Raw genomic sequence first — 21,012 nt, 5'->3', positions numbered from 1 at the left:
GCAGGCTTGTAGGCTGTTGAAATTCTGGACTGTTGTTCCTGAGCTTTTAGTCTGGAATTTCAGTGTTTACTGTGTTTTGAGGCCCAAAGGTCCAGATTTTTTGGGTGGGTGTGATAACCGGTTATATTAACAATAACTAAAGGCTTTCTAAAAGCACAGAATAAAAATATAAATAGGTAACTATTTAAAACCATTCTGAAGCTATTAATAGAAACATATGTACGTAAGTCAAGTAAACATTCAGTACTAGGATTGTGAGTCTTTCTGGGACAATGATAAGGCCTCTGATGAAATTGCTGTAACTTGTGTGTAGAAATGTACTTGTGTGTAGAAATGTACATAGTAAAATGGAATGATCAGCAAAAGCTGTCTTGCAGTGCCAGGGCACAATCCTCTGTCAAATCCAAATTGTCTGTATTGGCAGCAAGCCATGACGTGGGCTTCAAGAATAGCCATGACTGGTGGGATGCAGGAAACTGCAGGCGGAGAGTGACAAGAGTTCAAGGGCAGAGAAAGGAAAGACGTTTAGGGTTGAATCAAAGCACAGAAGGCCCAGGAAGCAGAATTGGTGACTGTGTGCCCTGTTGTGTAGACCAGGAGTGGGTTGATGTCATTTGTGATCTATAGAAGCAAGAATGTGTATTTGGATTCTCTTTAATTGTTAAGGGCTAACTCAACAGATTTTAGCTTAAGAAGCGCCTTGTTGGATCATAGAAGGCTACACATAGCAATTTGCAAGAATCCCAGCAATGAGCAGGTGCCAGTAGGTCCACCGCAAATTGGCTAGTGGTCCACTATCTACCCTTGCCTTCTTTGGTTGTAGATGCTAGAGCTGACTGGAGTTAATGCGATCCAATCAATGCTTTTTGCAGGATATCTCTAGGAGCTTAGTTGCACAGTGTCCTGGCTATCGCTGTAGGTAGGTCACCAGCCTTGGACACAGCCATCCCGGGTTCAGTTCTTGAAAGCCTGGCCACTAACCAAACTGTTTGGATCTGGGCATGACGCCTGAGCAGCTTCAGAAGTGATTGTTTCTTTGGTTCTCCAGCTCTTGAAAACTTGGGCGGTCTTACATTTTGAACTTGCAGGTGTGAGCATTTGTTTCGGCCAGAGGGTCACTGTGGATGGCAACAGCTTGTAAATTAGTGCCGTGTACAAATAGTTATCAAGACTTCGATGTTGGTTGAGGACACCAGATTACAGCTGGTAGGCGTGTCACGCTACTTGTGCTTTCCTCATGCTGCAGTTCCAAGTGACATGGAGAGGCAAGTCTTGGGATGTTTTGGAAATGATAACCTGTTAACAGAGAGCTTGGAGTTGTAATTCAGCTGTGTGTATTCTCAGTCATGCCTTAGCTGCTTGGGATTTGTGACTGGGAGCCAACAGCTTCGCCATTGTGAGCCAGTGTGGTGTAGTGGTTAAGAGCGGTAGACTCGTAATCTGGGGAACCAGGTTCGCTTCCCCACTCCTCCACGTGCAGCTGCTGGGTGACCTTGGGCTAGTCACACTTCTCTGAAGTCTCTCAGCCCCACTCACCTCACAGAGTGTTTGTTGTGGGGGAGGAAGGGAAAGGAGAATGTTAACCACTTTGAGACTCCTTCGGGTAGTGATAAAGCGGGATATCAAATCCAAACTCTTCTTCATTAAGGCCACCTGGCTTGGTGGTGACCCACAGTGGTTGGAAAGGCACAACTTGTAGGCATTGTCAGCTCATGGCTTTATATGGAGACTGTGGGGTAGCCTTTATGCTGCTTACAGAGCCTCACATAAGAAGGTAGCCAGCACAGGGAGGAGAGCTGTGGGACGGTGGGAGTGGATGTTGTGCTACTGGTCTGTAAGCATGAGGTGCCTGTTGGACTTGTCACTTGGAGATGGAGAGAGCAGTATACCCTCCAAGAGGTTCCTTCTTTCCCAAACCCATAAGGAGATACAGTGGAAACTGGTTCAGGCCCAAGGAAGGAGTAGGTTTGGACCACAGCACATCATTTCATCTGCAGAGCCAGTTGGCTACAAAAGAGCACCTTTTAGAAAACAAGGAGAGAGACCTCCAAGCCTAAGATCTCTGGTGAGCTTTTTCAGTAAATGGTTGCTAAGCCAGAGACATTTACCAGTCGTTTGGGCTATCCCTAATCACTGGGTTCAGAGAACTCTGGATATGAGATGTGTTGGTGTTCTACCGATGCTAAATAAATAAATAGAGGTGTTTGGAATTTCATTATTTCATTTCCTGCTTCAAAGATAACACCATCATCACATCCTTGCTCAGCCATGTGTACCCAGCTCCAAGACAGTTGCATCGATAATTCCCGCTATCTGGATGTCCAATGCTGCACTGGTTTTGAACTCTGGGCCTTACAAACTATGGCCGTTGCAAAAGGGACCACTTTGCGTGGGGATCTGGGAGAGGCCTTGAAATTCCCTTGCTCAGGTGCTGGAAAACATGGTGCTAATGTTAAGTTGGCTTGGCTTAAGTGCTTCCTCAGAATTCTTTCTACTGGTAAGTACGTTAGGATTTGACTTGGAACCACTTGTCACTGGAAAATCCTGACAGCTCTCTTTACAACATGGTCCTGGTGTTTGGAAAGTAGAAATAAGCATTATATTAGACCTGCCTTTCTTTTTACACACACCCCTGGGGAGAAAACACTTGCTGAAGAAAGCCAAAATCCCATTTGTAGGGATACCATTTAATGCCAGCGGTGTGTGGGATACCCTATAGAACACGGAAGTGGCATGGCAAAGGTAAGAAGATAAAGGGAGAGCATAGGATTTACATAAGAAGTTCTGTTCTCATAATGGAAAGAAGCAGGAAAAAAGTGTGAAGAGTGCAGCAGGAATGGCTAATTGTGGCGTCTCCTTTTCTTCCTTTAGACTTGTCAAGTATGCCAGATGCTGTTGCCCAACAAGTGCAGTTACTGTGCTCATCAAAGAATCCATGCTCACAAATCCCCTTATTGCTGCCCAGAGTGTGGCGCCATTTGCCGGTCGGCCTATTTCCAAACCCACGTCAAGGAGAATTGCCTTCATTACTCGCGGAAAGTTGGCTACAGGTTTGTGCTCAATTGAGGGGTGGTGGTGCACGAGGAAGATGTGTCGTGACATTTAATGCACACCGAGCGGGGGTGAATGGGGCGAGGGGGAAGGGAGCTTAAAATCTTATCAAATCCTTTTCACGCCACACAGCTTTGCTGCCAACTTGTTTGGTGATCAGGCAGGCTGACAATTTCAGGATATCAAAGGCTGATAAGGCGTGTTTCTCCTGTCGTGCATCCAGGAGGCACATCTTTATAGACACTTTGGCAATGAGTGTTCTTCTGTGCTCGCAGGCTAAGAGAGGGGGAAATGCTGCAAATGCCAGGGCTTTTTCGATGGACTTTCACAGCTCTCTTAAAGGTTATGAAGTAGTGATGGCCTGATTCTGACACATAGTTTGCTTCCTCTGTATGCTTTATAGTTCTGTCGCTCTCTGGCTTCTCAGTTTTGTTGCTTGCAAAGGAGGGTACTGTGGTGTGTTTCTTTATTATATTGCATTTTTAGTCACTACCATTTGGATAAACGGTGGAGTGGGCATTTAAAAAATAAATAGTATCCATAGGGGGGAAAACTGAATCGATCTAAAATTTGGTGTTTCTGTGTCTTAACTGAAGAAGTACAGATGCAATACTGACTTTATGCTACAGGCAGGGAACTTATGGCCCTTTTGATGTGGCCATCTTGGCTGTGAGTCCTGGAAAACCTGCCCCCTGCCTTGCAGGCCTTTCCCCACCTGGCCTGGAAAGGTGGTACGCTGACTGACTCCAGCTACAAAAGCTGAGGCTGCTGAACAGACTCTTGGGTATTGTTTAGGGTGGGGGTTGTTAGCAGGGTTTGTTTCTGTTATTGATATTTATTTTTTGTATCTTTATTTTTAGATCTTCTTATGGTTTTATGTGGAACTTGTTCAATTTGGTTGTGTACTTCCTGATTTTTTAAACGTATTGTTTCTGACAATATTTGTTATATTTGTAATTATGCATTTTTTCATGATGTAAGCCTCCTTGAGCATGGAAAGCAGAATATATAAATTGCTGGACTATAGCTGCCATCATCACTGGCTGTTGGCCACGTTGGCTGGGGCTGATACGAGTCCAGCAGCACCTGGAGAGACCACAGCTTCCCCACCCTTGATGTAAAACAGAACAGCAAGAGCAACATGAGCACCAAATACTTTTTTATTGCTTAGGTGGAACAATTCAGCATGAATTAAAGGGTGCTTAGCAGACTCCTAGGGATGCGGGTGGCGTTGTGGGTTAAACCACAGAGCCTAGGACTTGTCGATCATTAGGTTGGCGGTTCGAATCCCCACGACGGGGTGAGCCCCCGTTGCTCTGTCCCAGCTCCTGCCCACCTACCAGTTCGAAAGCACGTCAAGTGCAAGTAGATAAATAGGTACCGCTCCGGCGGGAAGGTAAACGGCGTTTCCATGTGCTGCACTGGTTTGCCAGAAGTGGCTTAGTCATGCTGGCCACATGACCCGGAAGCTGCACTCCGGCTCCCTCGGCCAGTAAAGCGAGATGAGCGCCGCAACCCCAGAGTCGGCTACGACTGGACCTAATGGTCAGGGGTCCCTTTATCTTTACCTTAGCAGACTCCTAAGTGACTTGATTTGCTTGGAATAAAAGCACTGAAGCCCAAGCTAATGCAGGCAATAAATAGAAAGGAAGTTTGGTCCTGCTGTTAGCGCTTTGTGGCTAACAGCAGTTGCATTTTGATTTGAACACCCCTCAAATTGGAGTGACTTTGCCCACTATCAGCTGTATCCCTGGAGGTTTTAAAACATTTTCAGTGTGCATTTCATTGGGACTTTTGAGTGTCTTATCAGAAAACAGGCTTTTCCCCCTGTTGTTGTTGTTGTTGTTGTTTTTTGTATTCATTTTTGTCCTTACCACCATTATCGATCACCGTGGAACACTTTAATGCTGTGGATTTTACAAATGCTGTGGATTTTACTACTCCCTCCAGGTCAATGAGGCAGACCTCAGTGGGTCCTTGTTTCCTGAACTTTCACAGAAATCTCAGTGCGTGCTTATGATTTTTTTGTTTTTGTTCGCAGAGCTCAAGTTTAGCTCTCTCTCTCTCTCTCTTTTCCCAGGTGCACTCACTGTGGGGTTGTCTTCATGTCGCAAGCTATGCTGAAAGTGCACATTCATGAGAAGCACTGTGAAGTCTTCCACAAGTGTTCGTTCTGTCCTATGGCCTTCAAGTCTGCAGACAGCACCACTGCTCACATTACCAGTCAGCACCCCGCAGAACCTCATAAGACATCTCAGTAAGTGTCTGCCCGGTTAAATAAATGTGCTGCTCAATTTCTCTTCTTTACCCAGTTTGCCTTCTATGCCCATCCCCACTGGGCTTACAAGAACGTTGTTGTCCCAACTGTATGGAGAGAGAGAGAATAAACTGTGTTGTGGAGACAGTTTTTAGTAGGATCCTCATACCGTCTCTTTTAAAAAAATGAAGGGTTAGGCAGAAATCTTGTTTTCTAGTTACCTTAATATTTAGTTATGTAGCCCATCTGTTCCTAAGACTTTTCACACTTGGAAACAAGCAAGGATGGATTTATCATCTGTTAGCGTACAGACAGCCCCTGTGCTCTGCATGATGTTACGTGTTTCTTCAGAGGGCATCCTAGAACCAATGGATGGTTATTGCACAGAAACCCATTTTGGCAAACCATGAGGATAAACAGTGGTAAGAGCTGTTTGACAGTGGGAACAGACTGTCTGCAGAGCTGTCGGGGTCTCCTTCACTGGTTATCTCTAAGTTAGGCAGCCATCTGTTGGGAATGCTGTACTTGCATGCAGGATTTCAGGTCCTGCATTGAGCAAGAGATTGGAAATAGATGCCCTCCAAGGTCCTTTTGATTCCCTGTCTCTGTGAAATTGCCTTGTAACTCTTGTCTGCTAGAGAAGCAGTAATGGGAGCTTCAGGCAGAGCCTGTCGGGAGAACTACAAATTAAAATAAATGGCAGCACTTAGAGCAGGAGTGGAGAACCTTTTTGGCTCTGTGGGCCAAATCCTTATCAGGATTAGCTTCACGGGCTAAATTTGATAGGTGAGCCAGGCACTCCACATGATTGACATGTGGGCAACACACACACCCATCAAAAGTCCATACTGGAGAAATGTGAAGATGAGCCCCCTCCCTTCTTTCTGAAGCACACACACACACTTAAAGGTAGATCCAGCTGATGCATGAAGGAGAAATTGCAGCTCTCAGGAGATGGGGAAAACCACTTGTGGAAGGCTGATCCTTGCAAAAGCAGTTCTTTCCCCCACTCCCCCTGGGAGCTGCGTGCAGCAAAATGGAGCAGAATTTAACCTCTGCTCAGCACACGCTTCCCAGGAAGGGGATGGGGAAACCCCCTTTGCAAGGATCAACCTTCCTTAGCGGTTTCTCTCTCCCCCCTTCATGTAGTGATGCAGAATTAAGACAGATCTGCTTTGCTGCAGGCACCTCTTTCCATGGAGCAGGCGCAGACAGTGAAAGCAAGCAGACTCTGTGCTTTTCTTCTGCTTCCTTTGACTGTATGCACCTGTTACAAAGAGGGAACAGATGCGCTCAGCCAGATGGAGCAGGATTTAACCGTCACCTGTAAGCTGTTCCTGCTGGGAACAGCCACTTGCAGCAAAACAGAATTGAGACCCACCCGCCAGGTGACATCACAACCATGTTTCCTGTGAAATACATGTTTCCAAGGCATTTTGTTGGAGTTGGGTTTCTAATGTTGTACACTGCCCCGAGATCTTCTGATAAAGGGGGTGGTATATATGATGAATAAATAATAATAATACTTTAATCATTAATTTGATGATGATGATAATAAAAGTTTCTATCTTGTTTTTTTTGTTTAGAGTGAACTTTCATTGCAAATTCATTTTTCAATTGTTCCAGGGTGATCTACAAATGCTCTTGTGAGACAGTCTTTAACAAGAAGAGGCTTCTGCAGGAGCACTTCCAGCAGAATGCCAACAGGCTGATGGTGGGAGTGTTCAAGTGTCCGCATTGCCAGCTGGTGTATATGCAGAAACTTCAGCTAATGCAGCACGTTAAGGTTGGTGACTGGAGAGGATACCATGCCTGCACAGAACACTTTTCTACCTTCTGAACTGAGATTGCTTTGCGTGAAACACATCGGCCGCCCTTCTTTCTTTTTTACCCACCACTGGTGGATATCTTCACAAGCAGCCTCAAAACCAATTCAAAGATTGCGTGTAAAACAGTCCTCCCAGAAGTGTGTTGCGTTAATAGTCCAAGTACCTACAGCATCTAGATTTCTTACTGAGACTGGTGCTATACTGACTGCACTGCCTCCCAGTTCATTTCTGGGTGCAGGGCAAAGTGACCAGCATAATTGAAGGGCCTCTGTTCTCCATGTGCACCTGCCCATATGTGAAACTCTTCCCCTGTCAGGAGTAGTATGTGCCTGAAGACCAGTTGTGGAATGCCCTCTTTTCAGTGCCAAATACTATCTAAAGCTTTTAAAATGCAGGTTTAAGCCTGTTAACTGTTTAATGCTGCTTTTATAATTTTGTGGGTTTTTAGCTTGTTGTGTATATGTGTGTTCTGTATGTGCACATGCATGCTTTCCCCCCCCCTCCACAGTTTATTGTTCTTTATGTAAATTGCCCTGAAAATATGATTGAAGGGCGAAAATAAAAATTCTTCTAATAAATAAGTGTGTCAGGCATGTGAATTCTCTTCATGCCTCCAAAATTCCCTGAGAAACTTAAGAGCTGCAAAATTTGTGACTCTCAAGTCTTGTTGGATTCCAACACCCATCATTTCCAGCCAACAAGGCCAATGGTAAGGATGATGGAAGTTGGAATCCATCGTCTAGAGGGCTGCAGGTTCCTTCCTTCTTCTTGGGTTACAAGCTAGGCTTCTTCCTGACGTTCAGGCTGTTCACAAGCAAGAAAATATTTTACAGAAGCACTCTTCAAAACATGTATTGGAGAGGCTGAATGATTTAGCTGCAGCATCTAGTTAAATTTTGCCTGTGTCTTTCTGTCTGAAAAGCAACAGTGACCACCTGCCACTTTTGTACTCAAGGAAGAGCTTTCATGGCATTTCACTTTGCATTGGCTCAGAGCTTAATTGAGTACAAACCAGTGTGCAGTTTCCTCAAACCACATCCTTGGGCCAAGCCTGATGTGAATATTGAGGATTGTGAACAAACACGTGTGCTCTCACACTCCCTTTTCTTTCATCAAGCATTCCAAACTAGGATTTGCAATCCCAGTTTGGAGGGCTTGCTCAAACTTTAGTTTGCCAGTTCGGATGTATCTGCAAACCATAATGTTCTGCACAGAGCCAGAGGAGACAGCACTCTACAGCAGCAGCACTTTTTCACAATCCTCCAAACTGTGAATTCAGTCTTAAGTCTGCTGCAAACACACTATGCTGTTCTGTTATAATTTAAGTGCATAGTTTCTCACTGTGTTGATGGAATGAATCACACTGCATTAGAGTTAACATAGCCTATTGGCAATGGACATAATCTCTATCTTAGTCCTGGGATGTCTAAAACAGAAGGAGGTGGGAAATGATATGCTTTTGTTAAGCAGAGCAGTTTCCTTGTATTTTAGGAAAATAGGCAACTTCCCTTTGCCCTGCTCTAATGCTGAGGCTTGATTTTTTGTTTTTGTTCATTAGAGCGTCCATGGGGTCCCTGAGAATCCTGAAGATCTTGCTAGCTTCCGACAGAAGACAGAGACATCAACTAACAGCAATGTTCTTCCAGCATCAAAGGAGCTGTCAGTAATCAATGGTACTTCCCAGACCTCTTTGCCCACAAAAGGGACGAGCCCAGAATCAAAACCCAAGCCAAAACCCTGCAGTTGGACATGTCGGGAGTGTTCGCAGTGCATCCCTGACCGAGAAACCTATGTGTCCCATATGAGGAAAAGCCATGGAAAGGTAAGGGTCTGGGGGCTATATTTTGTTCCCCTTTCCCACAGGATTCATCTAAAACTCTTCAGCAGTCTGCCTGTCATTGTTTGCTCTCCAGGGGAACAAGTTTTTGTTTTCCTGCACATTTAGGCAGCACCAATGATATGGCTGTACTGTTGCATCTGTTTTTAATAATGGTTGTGTGGAGTTTGTTTTGTTTGAAAATTATTTCAGGACCTTCGTAATAAGAAGCAATGTGCAAATCTAATCTAAACCTCATAGCATACCTTTTATGTTTGTTATAGCTTACAGCTAAACAAATAAAATTGCTACTGCTTATTACATAAACCTTGTAGCAGGGTGAGAGCCTGAGTAGATGCTTCGTTCATTTTGGTCTCTGCCGTCCTATGGCAGCATCAGAGATAAACTTCAGAGTATGTTTCTTTCTCTCTCTCCATGTGTTCCCCTTTTAAGACCATATGTTTCTGAAATTCTATTGACTGCAAGTGCATAAGCATTATCGGGATTCTTCTCCACAAAAATCTTATAAATTAGATCATGAACATTCGCATTCTGCAGATGGGGAACTGGCTCAAGGCAAGCTTATCAGATTTATGGCCAAGGGCTGCTTTTTATGCTACAAGAGACACATAGAATCATAGAGTTGGAAGAGACCACAAGGGCCATCGAGTCCAACCCCCTGCCAAGCAGGAAACACCATCAGAGCACTCCTGACATATGGTTGTCAAGCCTCTGCTTAAAGACCTCCAAAGAAGAAGACTCCACCACACTCCTTGGCAGCAAATTCCACTGTTGAACAGCTCTTATGGTCAGGAAGTTCTTCCGCTTCTCTGGAGCAGCAGAAAACAACCTTTCTCCCTCCTCTATGTGACATCCTTTTATATATTTGAACATGGCTATCATATCACCCCTTAACCTCCTCTTCTCCAGGCTAAACATGCCCAGCTCCTCATAAGGCATCGTTTCCAGGCCTTTGACCATTTTGGTTGCCCTCCTCTGGACACGTTCCAGTTTGTCAGTGTCCTTCTTGAACTGTGGTGCCCAGAACTGGACACAGTACTCCAGGTGAGGTCTGACCAGAGCAGAATACAGTGGCACTATTACTTCCCTTCATCTAGATGCTATACTCCTATTGATGCAGCCCAGAATTGCATTGGCTTTTTTAGCTGCCGCGTCACACTGTTGGCTCATGTCAACATGTTTGCAGCAGGTCAATTGAGTGTCTCTATGGTGAGCACAGCGGCTCTTGAAGAAAAACATGTCTGTAACCCCTTGAGAAATGCACACCTAAGGGCCACAATTGGCCAGGACTCTTAAATGTGTTTTCCATGTCTCACAAAAGTACACTTTGTCAGATCAAGGATACAGGCAGATGCATTACAGATGCTAGTACATGAATCTGGATTGTGTGGATTCTTTTGCACAGATCAAGACAAAAAAAAAAAAAAAAGAGGCAGCTCATTCTTGCTGTCAGGACTAACGCTCCCATTCCTCTCATAGAATGTGAAAAGATATCCCTGTCGGCAGTGTGAGCGGTCATTCAACGCCTCCAATAGTCTGCACAGACATGTACGCAATAACCATGACACAGCAAAGAAAGTTTACACCTGCTGGTGAGTACACAACTGTTTTCCTGAAAATTTCTATGAGTCTTCCAGGCTAAGAAAGTGCTTTGTAATGGGCCATATCTAAGGCTTTTTAGGGCATAGCTTAGAACAAAGGATCTTGCACTAGCTCAGGTACATTTTTAGGTTTCACAGCTAGTTTCCATGATAAGACTGAAGCACGTTAGGCATTAATGATGCAAGCACTGGGCTATAGCTAAGCAAACGTAGAATGCTTAGTTCCTTTTATATTAACTTTGCTGGAGCCAGTGTGGTGTAGTGGTTAGAGTCTGGTTTTTGCTGTCTTGCCCAGGTAAGGCTGCAGTGGCTCTTCACAGGCACAGTCCCACTACTGATCGGCACAGGTGTTTAGAACCTGCTCCTGCTCCTTCTCCAACCTGGGCTGGTTCACCCCTCCTTGGGCAACCTGGCACACCTCAGCTCCCCAGGGCTCGCCATATTGATGCCGAACTTAGCACAGACACCTGATTGGCACAGCCCACAGCAGGGGAGCGGGTGGCGCTGTGGTCTAAACCACTGAGCCTCTTGGGCTTGCTGATTGGAAGGTTGGCAGTTCGAATCCATGCAACGGTGGTGAGCTCCTATTGCTTTCTCCCAGTTTCTGCCAACCTAGCAGTTCAAAAGCACACCAGTGCAAGTAGATAAATAGGTACCGCTGCGGCAGGAAGGTAAACGGCATTTCCGTGCACTCTGGCTTGTCACGGTGTTCCGTTGCACCAGAAGCAATTCAGTCATGCTGGCCACATGACCCGGAAAGCTAGCTGTGGTCAAACACTGGCTCCCTCGACCTGAAAGCGAGATAAGCACTGCAACCCCATAGTCACTTTTGAGTGGACTTAACCATCCAAGGGTCCTTTACCTTTACCTTTTTACCCAGTGGCTAGACTGCCTGGTTTGGTGGTGGGAGATCCAAGTTCAAAGTTATGAAGCTGACCTTGAACAAATCACTGCCTTCCAGGGTGGTTGTGTGGATGAAATGAGAGACTAGTCTTAGTAATTTGAAGGGAAAGGTGAGGACACAAATGAGACAAACCACTAAATACATTTCCTGTAAGGCTACAGCTAACTGCTAAAGCATAGCCTCCAAAGTATCTCTGTAAAATTATGTGTGCTTTGAAAGTTTTGCAGTATTATTATTTTGATGAATAAATGTATTTAAACGCCAACATTTTGCTAGTTAAACGGCTGTGCATAAAATAAGGACATCCAGTCCTTTCATGTTCACCTTTAGTAACAGACTCGCATGTTAAGGTTTGTATTGAGGCTTTTATAATGCTGTATTACACAAATGTGACACATCTTCTCATGACATCCATGACCTCTGATTCTGAGCAGGAATGTGACTTTCACTGATACACAGTACATTTTGTTGTACAAGTGCATCTGGCAATTTAGTCTTGAAAGATCTAATGTGGACACAAATGTTGACATTTCCCTCATGGACGAAACAGATTCTGTTCTCGCTTGATTCTTTTTTAAATTATTGATTCTCTAAAAGGGAAGCCGTTGTTATCCTTTGCCATTGTACAGAGAATTGCTGTAAAAGGGGCCAAGTTTGCCATGGTGCTGCTGGAATAGAAATGGTTGGCTCTTGGAAGTGGATGTATACATAGATTGCTTTTGGTCTTTTGTAGTAACTAAGAAGGAAAAATGTTTGAGAGCCTCGTGTCATCCAATGTATTATTGTTTTTCTTCTATTATTATGGTAGGTATTTTTGTGTTTTTAAAATGTAAACCACCCTGTGATCTTTTGATGATGGATGATATACAAATTTTAATAATAATAATAAATAATAATAATAATAATAATAATACATTTGAAACCATTTGAAGGGGCAGAACTGGAATGGGTTATTTGTTCAGGTGGCTTGATGACTGTCCTCTGAAGCAAAACAAAAATGTCCATTTTTGAGCTACTTGCATAAGCAGAAAGATAAGGTCCATGCCCCAAGAAACTTGCAATCAGTATATTGATAGTTGTGGGGAACCAACAGACAAGTAGGAGACTAGGTAAGGGATGAGAGGCGGAATACTACTGATATAATGCTCATGCTTCATTATGTAGGGAGGTTTGGGATTAACTTCTTGACATCTTTAAAAATGTCATAGATTTGTGGAAGAACTGTGTTTATCCTCTCTTTAACGTGTGATATAACACCTTTTCTTTTTCATGAATCTGTTTGCTCCTTTTGTTATTTTTATATTGCATATTTTATTTTTATTCCTTTTTACCTTTTTCTGGTTATATATTTGTATAGACACATTACCAAAATCCAGTAAAAATATTTTCTAAAAAAATATATGAAAAAGAAATACTACTTATATGATGATACTATTTTGCTTTGTATTTTTAAGGTACTGCACAGATGAAATCCAGACATTTCCTCAGCTGTCCATGCTAGAGAGCCACATCAGCCTCATGCACGGCATCAAAAACCCAGACCTTTCCCAGATATCCAAAACCAAAGCTCCGGCAGAAGACTTGACAAAAGTAATCTACCATGCTTTTCTTAAATAATATGTAATTCTATCTCATGTGCTTGTCCTCCCCAGTTGTGTGGCCTCCTTCAAGAACTGTCCTCCTTGTGTGGACTGTGGAATTCAACTGCCAGATCTCCCATTAAAAATGTGGTTTTAAAAAAATGTAGGGAAGTTTCAGTCCATCTAGTTCCTCTATCCTCTGAGCACATGTCTCTTCTAAATCAGCTCTCGTCTTGTTTCCTAGTTAAATTACAATCCTGTGCACTGAAGAAACTTAAATTATAATCCGGACTAATAGAGTAATTAAACTGAAGATAACCAGGCAGAATGTGAGGAGAAATTAGAGGCTTCTAGGGAGCTGGTGGCAGGTCATGTTGGACATCTTTTGGCATCGTTAGAGATGGGACAGAGAGTTTTCCACATGGAGAACAATGAAATGCAGATGAGGCCATTAATTAGTGATACCTGGAAGGAGCATCCACTTCCAGCAGCTTTTGTCCTTTTTTATGCAAAGCATTGGTGGCAGCAATTGCTAAATCTTTCTTCCCGTCTCCTCCCAAAATGCTGCTCCATTGCATTTGTGTGTCTCTCAAGGATGGAAAACTTCCAGAGGTTATTGGACTACAACTCCTATTAAGCTTAGCCAGTGGTCAGGGAGGATGAAAGCTACAGTCCAGAAACCTCCAGAAGGCCACATGCTTCCCATCCCGAGCATAAAAATAGATCAGATCTGGGGAGTGGTCTATGGCCTGGTCAGGTCCACTGTGAGTACAGCACCCACATCTGAAGGGATCTGCTCTCCGTAGGGTGTAATAGAGATTTTTGTGTGCTCTCGCTCCTCCCCGCACACACACATCCTAGTGAAAGCACTGTGCAAGGCCACTGTGGGCATAGCATGTTCCTTGACCAGGCAGAAGGCTTGATCAGGGATACAGGAGTTGTGTGCAGGCTTCCTCTGTCACATAATGGCTTGGTTTGCTAAGCAAGGAGGCCAGGAAAGGGGACATTGATGTGATACCCTATGGCAGCCTGGGTGATCACACAGGGCCCCCGGACGTTTCACCGTCTATTGATCCCTGTGCCACCACTTTATTTCTAGCTGCCACCACCCAGGCCCTACCTGGTACAATACTGAGTCCAAATAAACTTCTGTTTATTTATTGCAGTTTAACAGGCCTGTGGTTTCATAAACAGTATTGGTCAATTACAATCATGGGGTGCCTATCCAGACCTATAACTTCCGCTACCTGCTCTCACTCACTAAACCACCTCTCAGATATTTACTTGTCTTCCTAGTTCCTAACTGTTCCTGACTCAGCTTACTTCGCTACACTAACTCAACCGACCCACAAACTCTATCCCAATTCACTCACACTCCAACCAACTCCCAACAAACTCCCCTCTTTGCCCCTCCCAAAGCTGGTTTTATAGTCCCTCTGACTCCACCCCCTGGGTCCTGATTGGATAACCTGTTTAACTATTTCACCTCTAGCACTCTCATATGTTAACGTCACACAGCCTTCCCAAACTGAATGCTCTCCAGGTCTTGTTGGGCTCCCATCATCCCTGAGCATTGGCCATAGCGGGTGGGTCCAACGGGAGTTGTGGTCCAACAGCATCTGGAGGGCTCCTGGTTGGGAAAAGATGCCCTTTGGGGATCTCTCTCTGTATTCGCAGTGCACCCATGGTGGGCGGGAACGTTGTCTTACAGTGCTGATTGGCGCAATAAAGCCGTGTGTTCATTTCCTAGGCAAAATATCCAAAGAGGGTATCTGCAGGTGGTTTGGACCAAACGGAAACTACGGCATCGGGATCTGAAGATCCACCAGCAAAAAAACTGAAGGCACACTGGAAGTGCGCCAAGTGTGGATTTGCAACGGCCGCTGAGAGTGAATTTCTGGAACACATACCTCGGCACAAGACGGACAGCTCCACGTACCAGTGCCAGCTCTGCGGCTTGTGCTACACGTCTCACATCTCTCTGAACAGGCACCTCTTCATTGTTCATAAAGTGAAAGATCCGGAGGAGGAACAGGAGGAGCCTGAGCCTGAGCCAGATTCTGAAAAAGAGGCTCAGCAAATGGAGACAAGCGAGAACGGACTTGCAGAGCCGAATGGCAAGCTGAACACTGCGGACGAGGAAGGGGGTGGTTCAAAGAGCCAGGACTCTGAGGGCGACCCCACGTCTTGTGATGCAGAAAAGCCCAGCACGCAGAACAAACACCCCAAATCTCCAAATATTTAAAGAGTGTGTTTTGCCTCACTCTAAATGCTGATTGGAGGGGGGGTGGGGTTCTTAAACCCGCTGTTCATTTTATGGAATGGGCGCGGCATTCCATTCACTTTAATTAGGAAGGGAAATCAAAACGGCAAACTGCCACCGTCTCTGTAGCACTGAATAAGTAACAATTATGAGAGGGGGAAGTAGAATGTGATGAGGATGTCCAGCTGAACCATGTCTGAACCTTCAGGGTCAGGAGCACTTTTCTGCTTTGTGTGTGTGTCTCTCCCCCCCACACCCCTTTTCTAGGAACAGCAGGACCACTCTTGTCCCACTAAAGGCCTCAGCCAACAGTTCCACCTCAGTTTTCCTCCTCTTCTTCTTTTTTTCATAACAAGCATTGCCTTCCACTTCAGTTCCTTGCCCAAGCCTGCCAGGCATTCTGTCTGGGCTGCAAAGCCTGCGTCAACACTTTTTCTCTTGAGATGTGAATCCACAGAGGCTTTCCTTCCCTAAAATCATGCTGGCTTCACCTTTCGGGCACTCCATGAGTCTGGTCCTCCACCCATGCAGAACACAAAAACAAAATTGGTCTTTTTTTTTTCTAGAAGAGATTTGGTGCCACTAAACATTCACCTTACGTGGGTTAAATTTTGCACAAATGGAGTATCTAGGTTCCCACTGTGTTTTAAACAATAATCAGCCTCAACGTCGGCCCCAATTGGAGCTCTCCTGCGTTCAGAACTGGGCCAGGTTGTGCTGGAGCTTCTTGCAAGCCAAAGTACAAGCTTGCACTAATTACCCTCCATTCACATACCTGGCCTGGGAGTATTAGTGACATATATGATAGACTGCAGGCTGCCTCTCTCTCACTGGGCATATGACATTTAAATAAAATTGGGTTGCATACGTGATAAAATTCTGCACGATTAAATGTCTACACTAGAGGGTTTGCTCCCACGTCGTCTCTCATGCCTAAGCTGCCCATTCAGGCCCTTTGTCATCCGGCCCAGAGTCTCAAGATTCTCCTTCCTTGTAAGCTTAGTATATTCTTCTGCCTGTGTTTGGTTCCTTCTCTTGCTGTATCAGCCAGAGCAGGATCGTCCCGTTAGAATTTCAGTCTGTGAAAAGGGCGCTGCAGGAGAAGCCGTATTCAAGGAAGCAGAACCTGTCTGTCTGTTGACATATCCAGCTGCCAAGTATAGCATGGCCGGCCGCCTATCGTCGTTTCAGAATGGAGCTTCCCAGATCACCCCCGGCAAAGTGAGGACAAGAAGATGCTTGCTCCAAGAGATCTCCCTTCCTCGTTTTCTTGAGGAACTACATTATATCTCTTCCCTGCCCCTCCCACCTTTGCTCAATTGGCCGAATTGATTCTGGAGTTTCCTTTCCACACTTGCATTGACTCGTCTCCCCCGTCTGTGCCGTTTCCCCCTCACCTGTGCTTACTCCTCATGCTTTGTGTAATACTTAACTTTTTTTATACGGTTTTTATGTTTTGAGTCTGAACCCTGCTCATTGTTTACTATAAATAATTTTAAAAAAGGAAAAAAAACCTATTTATCTTATTGCATTTGAATTGCTCACTTTCTCGTCTGAAATGTGTTTTGATAAAACCCTTTGTATTTTTTGATACTGTGTACATTTTAGTCTAGGGAATGTTTTACAAGGTAGCCTAGCTATAGTAACAATAGCAGGGGGTGGGGAGGGGGGGTGTCCCTCCCAAGCCATCACATATCTATTTAATCTGCAGTGGCATTTGTGCCTTGCTATAATGTTTACTTCAAAGTATTTCAAATAAAACCATCTAACAATGTGTGGCTGCCAGGCTCCATTCTCTAACACTGTGGTTCTTCCATGTGTGGGGCAGCAAGCCCCCCCTTAAGGAAGCAACGGCTCCTTCCCCACCCTCCTGAGTTCAGGGTTTGGGGGCCATGACTGGGTCATAGGCAGGCAGTTCCTTTCAGTTCTTCCCCTCAAGGCTGTAATTCTTGCTGTGCATGTTGAGAAGATGCCCTCAGTGGGCATCTTTATCCGTGATATCCCTCCAGCAAGGACTTTGGATCTTAACTCTCAGCTATTACTAGGGAGACTGTTCTCTTGCCTTCTCTTGTTTTATGAAATTTGCCGCACGAGAAGATCTCATGTGGGTCAAGCAGCACAATAAGCACAGGGTGTGCAATCTGCTCCTGTCACTTGCGGCTTTTAGCAGTTTTATGTTGTGTCCTGGTTTTCTCCCACCCTCCTTTTTAGTTTTCTAGCGGTTTAATCCTATGCATGTTTTACTCGAAAGGTAAGTTCTGCTGTGCTCAGTGGGCCTTACTCCCAGGTAAGTGTATAGGATTGCAGCTTGCCAACATCCAGCAATTGGGAAGGCTCAGCTGAATTTCATTGCCATAGCCTACTTTAATGCCTCCAGATTACATCTCCCATGCAATAAAATTTAGAAAGATTTGCTAGCAAAGTGGGGAGAGGGTGACTTGTCAGAGGTAGCATCTGAATGCTTCTCTCAGTTTTAACGGCTGCCAATATCAGCATATCCCTTCTCCCCAATAAATATGAGGTTGCGCAATTGGAAACATCATCCCTCTCCAGCCAGTGATTTGGGTTTCTTATGCAGTTACATGCACACCTGAATATTAGATACGCATTTAGTGTTCCAGAGGCAAACTCATGACCCTTGTAGAGTATATGCCCTTTCCAAAAAGAAATCTGCAGCAGCTCCAGCTATGAACCAAAATGGCAATGCTCTCCAATATGATTTCCAGCAGTGTGGCCTTAATAGTCTATTACAGCAAAACCGAGACTACAGCAGGAGTCTAACATGAGTGACATATGAGTGTGTTGCATTAAGTCAGGTTAAACAGTCCCAAGACTCTTGTCTTTGTTCCAACATAATCGCCCTGTTTTTTAAAAAATAAGCCTGATACAATAATCTCAACCAGGACTAGTACACTGCTTTAGAGAAATTATTTCCAATACTGCATATGGCATCTTGCCATAATAGTGCATTGTATATTGTTCCTCCATAAGACCAGTTCCTCGAACTGAACTGATCCCACCACCATTAAGTTCCTTCTCAGATTTCAGTCTATTTACTAATGTGTTGCCTCGGTAATGGAGTGGATGAGAGCCAACAAACTGAAACTCAATCCAGATAAGATGGAGGTACTGTTAGTGGGCGGTTCCCTAGACTGGATAGATGGGAGGTGGCCTGCTCTTGATGAGGCTACACTCCCTCTGAAGGAGTGGGTACATAGCTTGGGGGTGCTCCTAGATCCTTGGCTCAGGTGGCCTCAGTGGTGCGGACTGCATTCCTCCAGCTGCACCCCTATCTGGACACGGATAGCTTAACTTCTGTCATCTGTGCTCTGATAACCTCTAGGCTAGATTACTGCAATGTGTCTCTGTATACAGTTCGGAAACTTCAGCTGGTACAGATTTGGATGACCAGGTTGTTCACCAGGAGAAGATGGTTTGAGCGTATTACACTGATCCTGGCCCGACTGCACTGGGCCCAAAAGCATGATGCTTTCATATCAGGGCTCCTGTCTTTTAAATGCATTATGACAAGCACAAACTCGATAGGAGAAGCAGCAATGAGGCTCCACCTGATAATTTTCTGCCTGTCCAAGATTAAAACTAATGGAGCGCAAGGTGCATTGTGTTCTGCTCTTAAAGCATAATTACCAGAAATAATAGAGAGCAATATAGTTTTCATTTTATTAAATGGGGGGGGGTGCAGCCATCAAAATTCATTAACTAATCTCCTTTTACACTTTCCAATTCATCACATAACAGTAATATTGTGTAGTTTAATATTAATATTAATAATAATTTTATTATTTATACCCTGCCCATCTGGCTGGGTTCCCTCAGTCACTATGGGCGGCATCCAACACATTAAAAATTGTAAAACAGGCATTAAAAATTTCAGATGTCTGCTAAAAGTCAGATAGTTGTTTAGTTCCTTGACATCTGATGGGAGGGTGTTCCACAGGGCGGGCGCCACTACCGAGAAGGCCCTCTGCCTGGTCCCCTGTAACCCCACTTCTCGTAACCCCACTTCCCCTGTAACCCCACTTCTCGTAAGTTAAAAGGCTGCACTTGATTTTGGGAGACCTGACAAATATTCACAGTTGCTTCTCTTAATTTATACTTCATTATTATTTAAAGTACCTAAAACAAGCACCGTAGACAGATTTTTGGCAAATAGGGTGGCGCTGTGGGTTAAACCACAGAGCCTAGGACTTGCCGATCAGAAGGTCGGCGGTTTGAATCCCCACAATGGGGTGAGCTCCCGTTGCTCGGTTCCTGCTCCTGCGAACCTAGCAGTTCGAAAGCACGTCAAAGTGCAAGTAGATAAATAAGTACCGCTGCGTCGGGAAGGTAAACGGCGTTTCCGTGCGCTCCTCTGGTTCTCCAGAAGTGGCTTAGTCATGCTGGCCACATGACCTGGAAGCTGTACGCCGGCTCCCTCGGCCAATAAAGCAAGATGAGCTCCGCAACCCCAGAGTCGGCCACGACTGGACCTAATGGTCAGGGGTCCCTTTACTCTTTACCTTTTTACAAGCCCTGCTGTCTCTCCTCACTGCAAATGGGTGGAGCAGCTGCTGGGAGTTGTAACAGAGCAGTTTTGGTGATCATTGGGCGACCTTCAAGTCTCAGCCTTGCCTACTTTACAGGGATGTTGTGCTAATAAACAGTGGCGTAGCGTGGGGGGTGCAGGGGGGGCCGGCCGCACCGGGCGCAACATCTGGGGGTTAGGGTTAGGGGCGCAAATCCACGGGTTAGGGGGCGCAAATCCACAGGTTAGGGGGTGCAAATTACTTGCCTTGCCCCGGGTGCTGACAACCCATGCTACGCCTCTGCTAATAAAGGAGGAGCACAGAATGCTCCTCCTTTACCTCTTTGGACAGGATGGGAAAATGCAATTCATAAATGATCTCCAAACCACTGCAATAAAAAAGGAAATGTGCTCTGTGAGTCCATAATTTACGAACACACACACACAAATAAAACAAAAAAAGCACCTCGGGGAAGTGCAGAGGTGCAGGGAATGTTCTTTGATATGTGAACATACAAAAGGGTAAATGAACATTGGGAAATGCTTAAAATTACAGAGTCCTATCCGTTGGGGATAATTCAGACTGAAATTTCCCCAGATATCAGAAAACGTTATTTATGTGTGCAACAACTGCGGCCTGTGTTTTGTTAATCCCAAAATGGAATATGAGTCAGGACCCAACCAAAGAAGAATCGCAACTTAAATTGACAGAATATACACAACTTGCAGACTTGGCATATAGAATAAGAGAACAAGAACGTACGTTGAAAGACGTTTGGAAAACGTTTGTTGAATATATAGAAAATAATTGTGTACAGCTGAAAACGCTGGCAGCATTAAGATAAATTCAACAGTGTAAATAAGTTTTGATGAATGCAATAATGGAAAACCGATTGAGAATAGTTTTTGTAAAATATGCAGGGATATAAGATACGTATATAAAATGGAAAGAGAGGAAGGGAAGTCACGGATATCTCAAGTATGTGAAATGTTTATCTGAAATTGTAAAACAAAATTTAATAAAAAATTTTTTTAAAAAAATAAGCGCCTGGGTTTCTTAAACGTTCTGCCTTCATCTTAATCCCGCCCGGCGAGGGGAGGGGCGTGGAGGACCAGCTTCCCTCGCGCCGCTCTGGGGAATGGATGTCCATGGTCGGGCTGGGCG

At 44.7% G+C, this 21,012-nt stretch overlaps 1 protein-coding gene across 4 annotated transcripts in view; it reads left to right on the top strand.

Moving 5' to 3' along the window:
* ZNF592 (zinc finger protein 592) overlaps window positions 1–17,096 on the top strand; it is a 45,081-nt gene extending 27,985 nt beyond the window's left edge. For 3 of the 4 annotated variants that reach the window (XM_083412975.1, XM_083412976.1, XM_083412974.1), the window contains exons 3-9: window positions 2,872–3,050; window positions 5,132–5,308; window positions 6,935–7,094; window positions 8,696–8,959; window positions 10,454–10,566; window positions 12,934–13,069; window positions 14,810–17,096. In XM_083412975.1, the coding sequence (XP_083269101.1) occupies window positions 2,872–3,050; window positions 5,132–5,308; window positions 6,935–7,094; window positions 8,696–8,959; window positions 10,454–10,566; window positions 12,934–13,069; window positions 14,810–15,304 (1,524 nt within the window). In that variant the 3' untranslated portion in view covers window positions 15,305–17,096. Of the gene's footprint in view, window positions 1–2,871; window positions 3,051–5,131; window positions 5,309–6,934; window positions 7,095–8,695; window positions 9,596–10,160; window positions 10,567–12,933; window positions 13,070–14,809 lie in introns of all 4 variants that reach the window. The other variant, XR_014504811.1, reaches the window with a different exon arrangement.
* The last annotated feature ends 3,916 nt before the right edge of the window (window positions 17,097–21,012 follow it).

Source organism: Podarcis tiliguerta (assembly GCF_965153285.1).
Source record: "Podarcis tiliguerta genome assembly, chromosome: 14".
Lineage (NCBI taxonomy): Eukaryota > Metazoa > Chordata > Lepidosauria > Squamata > Lacertidae > Podarcis > Podarcis tiliguerta.
The sequence above is the reverse complement of the archived record's forward strand: the minus strand, read 5'-3'. Positions and strand labels throughout refer to the sequence as shown.